This window comes from Crocodylus siamensis, chromosome 8 (genome assembly GCF_052110815.1).
Source record: "Crocodylus siamensis isolate JL-2025a chromosome 8, ASM5211081v1, whole genome shotgun sequence".
In the NCBI taxonomy this organism is placed as follows: Eukaryota; Metazoa; Chordata; order Crocodylia; family Crocodylidae; genus Crocodylus; species Crocodylus siamensis.
The window spans coordinates 64,162,329-64,177,686 of NC_143402.1; the positions used below are offsets into that span (position 1 = coordinate 64,162,329).

Below are 15,358 nucleotides of genomic sequence, written 5' to 3' on the forward strand. Positions count from 1 at the left end.
GGAGTCAGAGGCGTTCTCTTTGGATGCCCGTTTCCTTAATAGAGCTAATGGAAGGGGTGGGCAAAGTGAGTCACATCTGACTGTTCTAACAGGAACCAGGCCAAATGACAGGGGCTGATCCTGGGCAACTAAGGCCTGGGACCATCGGTCAGGTTAGAGGAGACATGGGTTGGCAGCAGTGGCTCCATTGCTGTGCTTTTCTTCTGAGTGCCCGCAGTTCAAGTCCAATGACCCTGGGTCCCGGAGACTGCAATGCTTATGGTTTTCCCAGATAGCTTTCTGGTTTTAGAGATTTTTTTCCTTGCTTCTTGCATAGGCCATCATGTAGGGAAAGCTGTCTCTGTGCATTAAAGGGACCACAGGATGTGGTCTGGGTCCCTTGAGACAGGACACCAATGACATGAAAGAGCTTCATTTTAAATAGCATACAGCTGTATGGTGGTGTATGTGCACAGATTACTGCCACCATGTGCTGGAGCTGAGAGACAAAGTGATGGTGTGGAGACATAGTGTTATTATAAGTTGATTAAACATAACTATTCTGTCCTAAGCTTATGCTTGTGAGGCCCAGATATCTTGGGTTTTGTTGCTGGCTCTTTAGAAAATCAGGTACATTGTTTACCTTCTCTGATCCTTGGGACATGGGCAAATGAATACAAAAAAATTATAGCTTGGCTATAATTAGTTAAAAGCCTGGCTGACTTGCAGCAGCTATCCATTTGTCCAGTCTTGCACTGCAATAAGTGGAAACTAAACTTCGCTCGGTGCACTAGGGCTAAGTTACTACTGCTTAGCTTCCAGTTACCACTGGGTAACAGTAGGCATATACACAGTTACCATGTCAGCTGTTCTGCAGTAAATCCATGCCCTCGTTTTAACTGACTGAATTTATTCCTTTGTACATACTCTCAGTTTTCCCATCGGTACAATGAGGACTATGAGGGCTTGTACCGTATTAGGGCTTTCTGAATGTTTTTTTAAAATGCTTTGCTTTGTTACTAAAACATGACTTCAGCTTTTCTTTTCCACCCTTCTTTTTCGTTGGCACATGTGCCTGGGATTTCTGGTCCCCATCTGGTCTGGATGCTTTAATGAGGGTGGATTTGTGTTATTTTACTGGAAGTCATCCCCTATATTTACTTTTGCATCCTTTGGGGTGGAAGAAGCAGTGACTCGTTATTCGGATTGAAACCCAAGCCTCATCCACGTTGTGTTGTGCCTTGTGAAGTCAGCTACGTGGCTACGAAGCTGGTGTAGGAGCTCTAGCCCTCATCAGCGGAGAACTAATACAACAGCAACCTACGCCCAACGTTATGCAGGCAGATGTGATGGTGCTAGGTTTGTGGCAAAGAAGGCCTCAGGCCTAGTGACCCGAGCCATCCGTTTTCTAAGAATTGGGATTCCTGGGTTTGGGTCCTAAGTTGGCACTAACTTGCTGTGTTTTATTGGGCAAATTACATCAGCTTTCTGTTTCTGAGTTTCCCCATGTGTTAAATATAGGTATTAATCTTGGCTTACCTAACTGGTACGGAGGGAGGCCATGAGGATTACTGAATGTTTGTAGAGTGCTTTGATACCATCTGATGGAAGACAACAGCTTGCTTAATGGATTCTGAATTTTATTTCTGTTTTTCAGCTCTGAAGAGATCTTTTGAGGTCGAGGAGGTCGACCAGCCTTCAAATTCCTCCACTCCACAAAGACGAACCCCAAACCCTCTCCTCAGGTCTGCTGTCTCCAGCTCCACGCAGAAATTCCAGGATCTCGGTGCCCGAAATTCAGAACCAGCTGCCAGACATGGAGAGTCGCCAGGTCAGAGGTCACCCAAGTCCTCCCTGAGGAGAGTGGAGCTTGCTGGACCCAAACTCCCTGAGCCGGTGTCCAGAAGAACAGAAATCTCCATCGATATCTCATCCAAGCAAGTGGAGAATTCCACTTCGGGGCTCTCAAGGTTTGGCCTCAAGCGAGCAGAGGTGCTGGGGCACAAACCTCCTGAGCCTACGCCAAGAAGGACTGAAATCACTCTAGGCAAGTCCCAGGAGCCGTCTCTCCGGAGGATGGAAGCCCCCACCTCAAAGATCCCAGAGATGCCTCAGCGGAGAGCTGACACCACCCCCGTGCCCGATGTCGCCACCAAGCGAGTAGAAATCCAGGTAGCGAAGGCTGCAGAGGTCCCAACCCCACCAGTCCGGCAGATGGAGAATTTGGAGCCTTCCTTGACCAGTCAGCCTCTCCAGCCAGAAGCAAAGCCACAACCAGTAATGGCTGAGCATCCACCAAAGAGCGAAGGTAAGTAGATCCCTGGGAAGATGGTTGTGTAACATGGCGCTAAATGCACGTGTTTGTTCTCTAGCTGTCCCTCTAGGAAGATAAGAGCCTTCTAGTTGTCCCTCTCTCAGCCTGTGTGGCAAGGTTGAGTGGTTTTGGTGCTGAGGCTTCTGCTTTCCATACTGCCGGGTAACTAAACACAGTTCTGGCACAGGTGACTCTGTTGGGGATGTTAAAACTGCCAGTGGCCCTGCAGCACGGTACCATGAGGCTGCACATCCTGCATCAGGTAGAAAGAGAAAATGGCGAAGGTCCACTTGCCCTCAGCTGCCTGGAAGAAGGGACACTTCTGACTCTACTAGTCCTAGTTTTCAGCTCATCTGCCTTGCCAGAGTCTCTGTGTGAAAAACCTTTGGCCCATTGCGGTGATGTGGTTGGAGGGCGCCTGCCATCCACATTACCTGCTGTTTCATTTTGTTGCTAATGGCTGTGCATTATGTCAATATTTATTGTCATGCTGAGGCAAAAAGCAGCCTCTCAATTAGCAGAAATCAAGATCTCTCTCCTTCTGGTTCTGGGAGCAAGAGACTAAAAACCGTGTCATGGACTGGAGCCACTATTCAGCTGGAGCCCTGTTTTATATTAGCACTGTTGTGTTTTCAGTTAATCCTGCATTAGACATTAAAGCCAGCTGCCCTCCCCCACCAGCCTTCATTTTTTCCCCCCCCTTTTAAATGAGACTTCTTTTCCAGCTCTTTAATTATTTTTCCATTCCCCATCATTGAATCCTTCCCTCCTCTGCTAGGTGCAGCATTTGTGTCTGAGGCCATAACCTCCCCTCCCCACCCTGCTCCTTGCCACGACACACAAATGTCTTTTGTATTAATTATGGGGTGGAGTGTTGCTGCTGAAACTGGACCCTGGGAGGTCTTTGCTAGGCCGCTGAGTTAAACAGCCCTTCCCATCCCCTCCCCTTCACTCCCTAGCCCAGCTGGGAGTTGACCAGTCTTCCTTGCAAGGCAGTTTGGGGCCTTTGCAGCTCTTTTCTTAGTTGCTTTGTTAGCTCTGAACAGCGGTTGAAGATGACTGGTGCTGAGGGCAGTCACTTTCCTCCTCTCCTTCTGGCCATGTGGACTCTGCAAGTGGCATCCAAGCTTCCTGCTGTGTTTGCCATTACTCCTCTGGAGCTTCTGCATCCTCCCTGCTCGGTGTCTTCCAGCCAGGCCGGTTGCCTTCAGAGGCTTGTTAGAGTAGTTTTGCTTGGGGAATGCTGGCCTCTAGTTGCACTTGATCAAGTGGGAAACACCACTTCCTCCTCTCCTCTTCTGGCACTGGCAGCTGGACCCTCTAGTCACTGCTATGTTGGGGCTTAGGAGATGGGCGGTGGCTTTTTAGGGTGGCATTAGCACTTGACTAGGCTGCCTCCTGCTCAAAAGTTTCCACAGAAAAGGAAACTACGTTGTCCAATGAAGAAGCTATATTGGGCCCATCTGTTCCTCCGGCATAGGTCTCAGCTGTGATGTACCATCTGTGGAAGAAAAATCCTATGGTCTCATGCAGATCTCTCTGTGCCTACTGATTGGGTCTTCCTGCATCTTGAAGTACTTCTTGAAACTTGCTGCCTATAACGCTCCCCGTGACTTGTGGGATACTGTGGCCTCTAAAAAGGCTTCTCTCCCCATCCTAGTGCCCAGAGAGAGCGTTGAAGGGAGTCTTTTGTATATGTGAAGGCAGGTGGGGGAGTTGGTCTCTGTCAGCAGGATTGCAGCAGGGGATCAGGGAGTGGTGCCCTGTTGTAGCTGATCTTGTTGGTAGTGGCAGGTTCACAGCCCCATTGAAAAGCAGGCTCAGAGTACATCAAGTTGGCCCCCCGTGGCTGAGGTGTCAAAAGAAGCCATGCTTCCATCACAAGTAACTTGCCCCAAGTCAAATGGGAGGGTTTATTATAAAAATATATCTCTTATATATACATAAAATTATATATATATACACCCTCTTAGTCATAAACCAAAAAGGAAAATCATAAACTCGATATACTATACGCACCCGTACAAAGACCCGCTGGGTTCCCGAAACCATTACAATATGTGCACCCATGCACTCGCACCCAAGTCCACTGGTCTTTCAGACCTGACACCATAGTCTCTTCATCCCCACCCCCGTTACAGGGTTACAAGTGTTAGTTCATCCGTTGTCTGTGTCGCTGTCACTACAGCTCCCGCTGGAGAACTTGCTGCTGCTGTCCTCGGATCCAGTCTTCTCTGCTTCCTCTCCACTGTCATGCTTCCCCGCTGTGGGGAGGTTGGAAGATCCTGTGCCAAGTGTCTCCCTGGCAGGCGCCCCAGGTCAGATGGGGAGTCAGTTACAAAGCTGGGATTAGACCGTAGTCTTGTCCCCTCCTCTCCAAGACTTGCAGCACTGGTGAAGAAGAACTAGTGATGCCCCTTTACCTTGTGGGCTTGTACCATTTTAGAAAGAAAGGAAAATCCCCCAGGACAGCTGCAGTCAGGTCAGTAGACAGTCTCCAACTGCGCACAGCTGAGCAAAATCTCAGAAATGAGTGCAATCCAACCCACTTTGGGTTTAGCATAACATGAGTAATCCCCTCAAAGACCATCCACTCAGCTGGATGCTTGGTGAGCCTGATCCTGTCAAATACAACGCACTTTCAAGGAGGTGTAGATGATCCTCTTCTCTCACTGATGCTGATCTCAGCACCGCACAGAATCGGGCCCTTTGCTAGGGCCTGGAGACAGAACCTAAGCTGCTGAATCCCCGGACAGCTGCCTGTCAGAAGGGATATCTTTGAACCAAAGGAAGCTCCCGAATCCTGGGACAGCTGCTGAGGATGAGGTTTGCACAATGGCACAGCTGTCTGGGGTAAGATTTACAGAACAAGACAGCCGTGCTCCCTCGTCTCATACAAAAGAGGCTTTCAGTCCCCGAGTGACCCTGTGTCCAATGGAAGAGCCAAGAAGCAGAGTCAAAAGGCTAAGAAAGGGTCTTCTTCCTTATCCCCCCCTTCTCAGCTCAGATTTACAGCCTAGAAGCTAGCGAAACAAACCCTCTGCTCCCTCTGCAGCCTCCAGCTGCCCTTCCTCTGCCGGCAGATGAAAGCTGCCTGCGAAACTGCTGCTTCCTCGGCTGCTTTCAGTCGGAGCCCGTTCTGCGGTATCGTATCCCATTTGCTTCACTATATCTGCACCAGTGAGTGCAGACAAAGAAAGACCCCTCCATCCGTGGTCTGTGACACTGCCCATCATTTGTCCTGCTTGGCTGTCAGTCTCCTGCCACATTAGGGGAAAAGGGCCCTGATCAGCACTTGGCTTCCTGAGCATGATCCAGGGGAGTAGAGCAGGTGGCTGAGAAATCCCATGTTTGCTCAAGCAGAGCAGGAACTTGCAACATAGGGACTGTGAGAGTGGTGGGGTTCCCTTAATGAAAGCAGGGTACAGCGTGTGCTTCTGGGAACCCTTTTGTGGAGATGTTCACCTTAACCCTTCTTCACACGGTTTGTCAGGTGGGGGCGGAGAATGCCTGGGGCGAGGGTAGAAAGAGAAAGGAGTTGCCTTTTGGAGATTGCCCTACTACTTGATTTTAAAAGCCTGTCATTTCCATTGACTACCATTTTGCATGGTCCAAGACTTCCTGGCTACCTAGACACTGCTCTATCTGCCTGAGCAGGTCTAGTGGTGATGCCATCATTGCATCTGGGGGTTCAAGGGCATGGACTAAACACTCAAGGAGCCATAAAAGACCTGTGATGTTTAGTAGCTGAAACAGGAAGTCCTAATAACCAACCTCTTCCACTAGGAAAAAGTAGTAGTGACTCTTGGTTAGGAAGCAGGCGGCTTTTCCTGTCTGTGGCTGAGGGGTGGAGGAAGGGACTTGCCGTCTTCGGCTGGGATGTTGTCTGGCACGATGGCAAATCACTCAAGGTCTTCCCTGACCATGGTAATGGAACAGCCCATAAGAAAAAGAGGCTCTCCTGGTAAGCAAATGTGTCCTGTGTGGAACTAAGATGGGGATGGATTTCCATTTGGTCTCTGAGATTGGCTGCAGGGAGTTTTTATCTGAAGGTTCATGACAGCTCAGTGACACACCTGCTTTCAGCATAAGGGAGGAAAGGGCTGAGAGCGCAGTCTTCAGACACCGTCCGGCAGCATGGGTCATGCGGACCTGCAGTGCAGAACGAAGGGCGTTCCGCCTGGATGCAGGTGAAGCTCAGGAGATCTCTGGACCCACTGGAGCCCTGCTCTTGCAGGGACCTCTGGATGTCAGGCTCTTGTTACCTGGCTCAATGGTCAGAAGAACCATCTGGACTGATTCCCTTCTTCCTCTAGCTGGTAAATGCTCCCAGAGACTGGGTCACATAAGATGATCATAGGGTGCTGGAAACTCCTCACTGCTCCTGCCCCTCCGGCAGAACCTTGCAAACGGTGAAGAAGGGGAAGCTGTTAACAGCTCATGGCTGTCTCTGTTAACAGCTCATGGCTGTCTCCGGCCTGTTACTGGGACCTGGCTTTATTTCCCCAGAGCTTCATCTGTCAGCGGCTCAGCTGTGTTCCTGTGCTGCTTGCCTCCTACCCCTCGTCCCAGCCTCACTGCTTTTCCTGGAGGAGTCCAGAAAAGCATATGATGCAGGAAGGGGCCAGTTGGAGGAAGAGAGCTGTCTCCTGGAGCTGAGCTGTTCAGAGGCAAACCGCAGAGAAAAGGAAACCAAACAAGCAGAGCAGTTAGCTATGGGGAAACTGCTGTGGGGAGGCAGTTAGTTTGTGTGAGTGCAGGAGTGTTCAACTGTGTAGCTTCAAATGCCATTTGGCTCTTAGCCAGGAGCAGGAGAGCTGGGCTAATCACCTATTAATTTATATGCATATTTAAATCCAAAGAGCATTGCGCACAGATTGGAAATCTCTGTCTTCTTTTTATTCCCCTCTCCATTTACTTGCTTTAGTCTAATGCTGCTCTGATGGCCCTGGAGACTGAAGCCCCCTCTAGTATATGTATCCTAGAGCAGGCAACAGCAATGCAAATACTTCTTCCTTCCAGAGTGCTCCAAGCTTGACCTGAATGGCTCCATCCTAGGGGAGAAGATTAGGTTGGTTTATTATTTCCTTGGCTTTTCTGCTGAGAAGGCCCAGAAGGGTGGTGGCCTCACTTGCTGTATACAACTGGGGTTTTTTTTTTTGTTGAAAAACATCTCTCTCTATCTATATAGTTATAGATATAGATGTAGTTTTATATATAGATATAGATATATATCTACATATAGCATCTAGCATAAGCTTTTCTTCATATACCTTAAACCACATTTAAAGCCCGCGCACCCATTACAATAAATGCTGCACCCATGTTCCCGCACACCCGCCCGCAGTCCTTTCCCTAACCCAATCGCAGTCTCTTAGTCCTAGCCCTGATTTTGGGTTTTACATTCTCAGTCCACTCACTGTCATTGTCGCTGTCACTGTTCCTTCCACTGTACAACTGACCGCACACACCCTTCAAACTGGGATGGAGGCACTCGTGTGAGCTCGGTCACCCCTTTCCACCAGCACAAGGCAAGCATAACTTTGCCCCAGCGTGTTTTCTTACTGTGGCGTGCCTGTGTCCGTGGTAACTTGTTGGTGCTGGGTGCTTGTCATTTTGGTGTTTTCCCTTCCTGAGTGCAGGCTTAGAGACTGCCTCTCTTCTGTTTTTACTGCCATGGGAACACCCGTGCACTGCCTCCCTGATGCCCCTGTCTAGACCCCTGCAGGTGTGTGGGTCACACCTGGCTGGGAGGAGAGGTGCATCGGTGACACCCTGCACCCACTAGCTGCTTCTGTTTGCCTGAAGCCTGTATCTGGGCTCTGTTGCCTTTGTTGGCTCAGCAGAGGGTGTGGTGGGAGTTGTGTTAGCTGCGCTGCTAGAATTCCCTTTTGTTTCATCTCCGGGACAAAGGAACCATGGGGGGAGGAGGCTGGGCCATGATGGCAATACACACTGAAGTGCTGTGGCGTGGGGCATCCCTGATTCCTCTCCAGTGGACGGCTTTTGAAGGCTTCCCATTGGCTTGGGAAGATGCCAGCCAAATCCTTTGGATGGAGCTTTGTATAACTTGCCCTGACTAATTCTCTTCCTTGCATGTACTTTGTCATCTTGAACGTGTTGCATGTGGTGCTCTCTCCGCATGCCTCCATATATCAGTCTATAAAATGAGTGTAATCCTTACCTGCTCTTTTGGAGGCAGCGGTGCTTAATTCACCTCTTTTAAACTGCTTTGCAGTCCTGGGTGAAGGGTATAACAGAGGTTGAGACTGGTGTTGAGTGACCAAGGATCTTCACTGCAATCTCAGAGCAGATTTATGAGTCTTGAGGGCAGTCGGTTTGAGACGGTTCATGGAGGAAGCTGCAGATAGTTGTCAGTGTCTCTCCATTTGCAGCTTTCTAATGACGAACAGATTTAAAGCTCCGGGGTGATTGAATTGTCCAGCAAACTCCCTGGCACTAGATGTAGTTTGAAAAGGAAAGGATATCAGCTGTTTCTTTCTGATGGTTCTGATGTCTGGTAAGGAAAATGGGAGAGGGAGTTCTGGGTAGAAAGCAGCTCAGTTCCCTCGTGTGTGTGTGTGTGTGTGTGTATGTGTGTGTAAATAAATAGCGGGGATAGGAATGCTTAGGATTTGCAGAGAGATGTGGAGGAGGTTTAGGATTGTCACCGGAGGGCTTACAGCAACGCGGATCGTTGAGGCAGAAGAGCACCTAGATCCTTAATCTGCATGCCTTCCAAGCCGTTGAAGAAGTGTCTTTGTGGCTGAAGCAGCTGCCTAAAAGGCAGGACTTTTGGGGTCTGTCGCAGGCTGCTGCGAGTTTGCAGTGTGAGGCAAGTCACTTTTTACCTGTCCCTCATTTTCCTCTTATGTGATTTTTGGGGTGCTGATACTTGCCTGAAGAATTAGTGCAAGGCAGGCAGTGGCAGAATGAGCTTGAACCTCTGCAATGTGGACCTCTTTCTGGTGAAAGCACAGTCCCTTTTTCCAAGCCCTTTCAGTCTTCATCCTCTCTGAGGCTGTGGCGGGCTGATGGTGGTTTTGCTGCTGTGGGCAAGTAAACTGAGAGCTCCAGCTCCTTTAATGCTGACCATCTAACTGCTTCCAGATGGCAGAAAATTTCTGCCACTAGTGATGTGGGGCTGGACTGGAGCAGAGCTAGTGACACCAAGATGAAAGTTTCCTTCTCTCATTCTCTGTCCTATTTCCCTCATTCATCTTGGTCTTTTCCACTAAAAGCTGCAGCTTTAGTCTCTTGTGACAGAATGACTGCATGATTAACCCATGGATGTATAGCTTTTACTAGGATGTTGCTGCGCCAAGAGGCAAATACAATTATTCCTAACCTGTAAATTCTTTCATGCTGTGTCCTTGCTTCCCCCAGCTTTGAACCCCTGTTTAACTCTCTCATGACTGAGGAAGGGGACCTGTGTTTGCGTTTACCCCGCAGTAGGCATTTGTCCACTTTTTCACACTTACCTCCTGCTCTGCTTCCAGGGGTGAACCACTGTTTCCAAGGACCCTGGCTTTGGTAGATCTACTAGCTCAAGTGGCATGGGCAGCCTGTGTATGTGGCATGTAGCACAGGCAGTATGGTGGCAAATAGGGTAGGGAGCAGAAAGAAGAGCAGCAGACCAAGCAAGGGAGGGTGATCTGAGTGGCACACCTCCAAAAAGGTTGGTCCCCACTGCACAAGATAGCATTAGTGCAAGTCACTCAGTTCATGGTGGGAGGAGAGAGCAGTCAATGCCTCAGCTGCTGTCTGGGGCCCCCAGGAGTCTCAAGCCAGCTCTGTCTACCCTTAAGGGTAAAGTGGCTCATTTCTCAGTATTGCTCAGAGAAAATGTATAGATGTAATTGCAAGAGTATGCAAAGGGCAGCTGAGTGCTATAACAGACATTACTGGAGTCAGGAGAAACCAACCCCTGCCAGAGAGAGAGAGACATAACTTGGGGAGCTCCGATCCATGTTACATGACTGGGGTGAGGGAAAATCCATCCGTTTCTTCCCAGTGCTCCTGTGCATCATACCTTCATCACAGTTATTTTGGTTACGTCCCCTCAAACTCCATCCTTGGGCTTCCTGAGTTGCCCTGTTTATGTATTGTGGCCTACTAGCTTTGTCAAGGCCATAGCACAGTTTAATGTCAACTTATCTCCATAGCTTCATTCTGCTGCCCTTGGCCACAGTCTCTTACTGCTTCCTGTCTAGCTGGTTTTTTTCCTCTCAAGCGGTCTTCTCAAGGTAGATAAGCCAAGGCAGATGAAATAACTGGGTGTCCGTACAAAACATGAGCCCACCCTCCATCTGAAGCAGCTGCTTCTGGTCTCTTCCAGAGACTGGTTGAGGTGGACCACTGGCCAGGTTCATGGTAACAGTCCCTGTATTCCTGTAGCTGGGCTTGAGCTGTGTTGGAGCTCAAAGGATTACTAATAACTTTTTAACAACATATTTTCTCGTGGAAGCTGTTGCTGTCCTGCCTGGGTTCTTGTGGAACGCCCGAGGGAGCGCCAGGGATTTGGAGGCAAGGTGAGCTAGGTTGCCAGCCCCGCTTTACAGTCTCTTTAGGTTCAATAATTTCAGGAAGATTTGTTGAAGTGCTTGAGCTTTGGACACTGATGCAAACCAAACCCACACTTCAGTGCTCCTTTGCAGCCCACCTGCCTGTGTCCCTGAATGTCACTCAGAGCTGATGAAAGTGGTTGTACAGTATCAAACCCACAGAAGTCTGTAGAAGGAGACCTCCAAAAAAAAAAGGGGGGGGGGGTCCATGGTTTCTAGGAGGACATTTGGGGCGAAGGGGCGAGGACTGCCTCACTAGAGCCCCCTGCTCCCCTTCCCAGATGTTAACAATCACCTGTGAAGGAACAATTAGTATTAATGGTCATTCCACTAATCAAGCTAACCTATTTTAAGGCATTTTTGCTGTCTGCTAGGGCTTCCTGTTTCACAGTGCCTCCCACTCTGCCTCTGCGTCCCATGCCCTACGCACGGGACACTCATTTAAATGTTCACCAGCCAGCCTCTGAAATCTGGGTCTGTCCTGGCCAAACCGGGATGTATGGTCATCCTATTCCTATGGCTTTGAGGAGCGGACTGTGTTAATTCCCTGGTCCATCCAGAGAGGCTTAACACTCGCCAGGCATCACGGTGTCTCTTAAGGCCCTGTCAAGATGAAGTTGACTGGTTAGCTTTTGTTGCCTAAGTGCAGCCAGGGTTTTAAAAAGATTTAAGTTAATAAACACAGCAATTCTACCCAAGAGTTGTGGGTCAGGCTTTGTGGATAAACAGTGAGTAATCGTTTCCAAGTCCCTGAGCTGCACAGCAATTTAGCTGCGCTGAGAGATTAAAGCTGCAGGGAAACATTTCCTTAATACCAGCTGACACATTTGGGCTGGGTTACGAGTTGTATATTTTTTCTTAAACAGGAAAGAGCCTACAGCCTGAGATCCCAAACAGAGAGGGACTGAAAGTGGAGGAGTGGGGGTGAAAAACACACAGAGGCCAGATATGTGCATGTGGGGCAGGTGCCAAGCATGAGATAATCTGGAAAGATGAAAGCAGGCAGCGCCAATTATCTGGAAAGAGTGAGAGCAAGAGTGTGCACATATGAGGGGAAGAGGATCTCATGCCGTTGTGAAAATGACCTAGAAGTGACAGTTCCCAGCCTCCAGAGCCAGCGTGGGCACAGATAAGGAGCAATGTCTGAACACAGTAATGGTCTTATGCAGCTAAGGCCAAGAGGTAGATCATTATAAGCATATGTGATGATCAGAAGCCAGTGATTCTTCTGGTAAATTGATCCTGTAGTCTCTGCAGTGTTTCCTATGTAATGGAGAGAGAGAGAGTTAACTGTGTTAGTCTGGAGCTGGGCAGTAGGCTTGCACCTTAAGATCTGTGGAGAGATACCTGCTCTGCTTTAAACTAGGGGGGCTAGCGGCTCAGAGCTCAGTGTAAGCTCCAAAAACTACTCCGAAGCACAGTAAATTAGCTGCCTTGAGCTCCATGCTGCTGCAGTTAAGCTGCTCCCAGTACTCAAGCCAGCTAATTTAAAGCTAGCCCAGGTATCTCTACATTGTACTGCGATCCTTCTGTGACTGCAGTATTACTGCCTCAAGCTGCTATTAATATTTTTGACATAACAGATACCCACTCCTTTATTCCCAACCCTTCCTCCTCCTCCCCATCCCCTCCTGAATGTGAATCAGGGCCAAACTTTGAATTTATTTCCTCTTATTTAGCAGATTTAGTGTCTCGTTTTCTCGCTTCATTGAGAGCCAAATGGAAATGAATGAAGGAATTTGTTTGCCCCATTGTATGTCCCTGTGGGTCTGCTGTCAAGGGGTGACCTCATCAGCTGAGATCTCTGATCTTGTAGAATAGGCTCCCAGAGGAAGTGGTGGAGCCCCGTTGCTTGAGTCATTTCGCTTTGGACTAGTCTGAACACTAGATGTTGTGCTGCAGGGGCTATCCAGCACTGGGCGAGATGATCTAACTAGTTTCTCTTGTTTCTAATTTCAATGCATCAGCATGAGAGTTGCCTCTAAAACTTTCCAAGAAAAATGCTGGGATGAGTGTGCTTGGAGTCTCTAAAGGTCAGGCCCCTTGTGTTCATCCAAAAGGCAGCAGCACAGCGCTGCTGGGATGCTGCCTGAATATAGAGGATGCTGAAGGAAGAGTGCCACCTATTGAGCCTCTGACCTATCCTCCATGGCTGTACCCCTTGAATCACCATTTATATTTATTCTAAGTAGAAGTAACACAGTAGAGGCCCAGGCTCCATTTCAGTAAGCTGTTTTTGTGCTGCTGCAATCCAGTAAAAGGACCTCAGTGTAAATGAGAATCAGTCCCCCCTCCCACTCTCCCCCCACTCTTTGATTTTCATAGGTAGAAATGATTACATGAGGGACCAGGCAGGAGAGAAGGGGATTTTATCTTATAATGAGAGGGCTCCCAGGCTATTGCAAATCTACTCTGTGTAGCTCATGATAATGGTCACAATAGGAATACAAGGCAGTAGGGCTCTGGGATTTCCTCCTACCCATTGATTCCTTTGGCCTCTTTAGATTTCTGCTCATTTAGCTTAATAATCTTGCAGGCAGATAAGATTCTAAAAGACTTATCTTGGTTGAGATATAAAAGAAGTTCCACTTTGATCTCTTCCAGTTCTGGGTAAGCGATTGACACGTGATTTCAGTGCAGTCTGCCAACGGGCCTCATTTACCACCTGAAAGAAATAGGATAAGAATTGACTTGCCCAGATGGAACAATTGGCTTTTAAACTTTTTATAGATCCCTGGTTCTGTCTAGCATGATGTTGCTGTTGGCCAGCACTAGATAGGGTAGGTTGGGTAATGTGCCAGGACAATAATCCATATAAAAAGAGTTGAAGAACTGAATTAAGATTGTACAGAGATAACTTTGTTTTGAGAACATCAAACTTCACTGTGATCAAACAAGATAACTTGACAATTGGCCAGATTGTGTTCTTCTCTCCTCCTTCAAATACAAACACAAACACTTGCACAGAGAGATTACTTCTTAGAGTCCAAGATGTTGCAACTAAGCTGGGCTGAATGTGGCTATAAATGGAAGAAGCAGCTCATCTTGGAGTGGAGCCTATGCTAAGACTTTTTTGGGCCTGGTTTTTTGTTCCATCTGCTGTTACATTTAAAGAAGGGAATTGGGATGGGGGTTCCCGTCTCTTAGGTCAGTTTAAATAGTGCATTTATTTGTTGGTCTCCTGAAGAATGTCTCTGAAGAGGAGTTCCCTGGGTTTTTTCTGGGGTTGCATACAAAGATGGCTCGTTCCATTGAGTTGTTTTAATTCTTTCCTGGGGCGGGGGGTAGACCTGCATCATGCCAAGAACCAAGGCTGTACCAAAGGGGTTAGCTCAGCTGTCCAGACTGAAACACCATGCAGAGCACTGCAGCTAATGAATTCTGCACATATGAAAAGAAAAGTACATAACAAACCATATAAGGATCTTGTGACTATCACAAAATAAGAATAGGATTTTCTCACTGGCTTGGGTCCTCTTTGGCTTTGTTTTCCCACTGGTTGCTTCAGAGTGAAGAAAGGGTGCAGCCTTCTGGCCTAGTGAAGGCAGCACTTGCCTCTGGAGTGAAAACTGGTTGAAGCAAAGCCAGATTTTTCAGCACCTGTGGTTCTAGAGTGAGCATTGAGCTAGTATTCTTGGGCATTTTTACATATGCAAGCACCATGGCGCCTGGTGCTTTGAAAAGCACTTGGTGCTTCAGTGCTTACAGTTGTATAAGCAGCAAAATGCGCTTCCTATTCTTGGGCCCCAAGTGTGAATAGGTTGATGGTCTCAGCATTGTCCTTGGCAATGCGGATAGCAAGACAGCACTACAGATTTTTCAGCCTGCTTAGGAGAGGTGGGAGAAGAAGTGCATGTGGGGTTGAGTTATTACAGATCAGGATGGAGGTGTGCTTGCAGAGCTGTTCGATACCTTGTAGTGAACAGGGAGGCTTCATGCTTCTGAATGAGGTGCGGTGCACCGTGTGTTGGGATCCTGGGTCTGGCTCTTCCAGGGGAAGTTAAGCCCTTGATTTCATGAACTTTAAAGCTTCGTATGCAAATTAAGATGATACACAATGCCTACCTATGTCACAAAAGTGACACCTAGTCCTCTCCTGGCACTTCCAAAGAGCCTGAAGAAATCAACCCTGATTCAGGGCCAGTTGATTTGGCCCATTTGAAACCTCAACCTTTGTCTTTCTTTGAGACCAGAGCAGCAGGGCTTGGGCAGGCAGCATTTTCCTGCATTCTCTGTGATTATCACTCTCGTTATACATGCTGCACTAATCCCAGAGTGGGGCCAAGGAGATGGAGGTGATAAGAGACATTCCAGCACTGCAGAGCTGTGTATACGTATTACCAGCCCTCTGTTATCTGCGGCACAGCAGTATTTTATACTTCCCTCAGGAATCTGGCCCCATTACGTTAGATTGTCCTGTGATCAATTCATGTTGGGCAGTCATTTACTTATAAAAATGGATCCACGTTTCCTTACTTGTAATGACGTTGCTGTTGTAGCT

General features: G+C 48.2%; 1 protein-coding gene across 3 annotated transcripts in view; it reads left to right on the forward strand.

Annotated features, from left to right (window-relative positions):
• SEPTIN9 (septin 9) overlaps nucleotides 1-15,358 on the forward strand; it is a 241,120-nt gene that overhangs the window by 135,536 nt on the left and 90,226 nt on the right. For all 3 annotated transcript variants that reach the window (XM_090059005.1, XM_090059006.1, XM_090059007.1), the window contains one exon: nucleotides 1,637-2,287. In XM_090059005.1, the coding sequence (XP_089915131.1) occupies nucleotides 1,637-2,287 (651 nt within the window). The remainder of the gene's footprint in view (nucleotides 1-1,636; nucleotides 2,288-15,358) is intronic.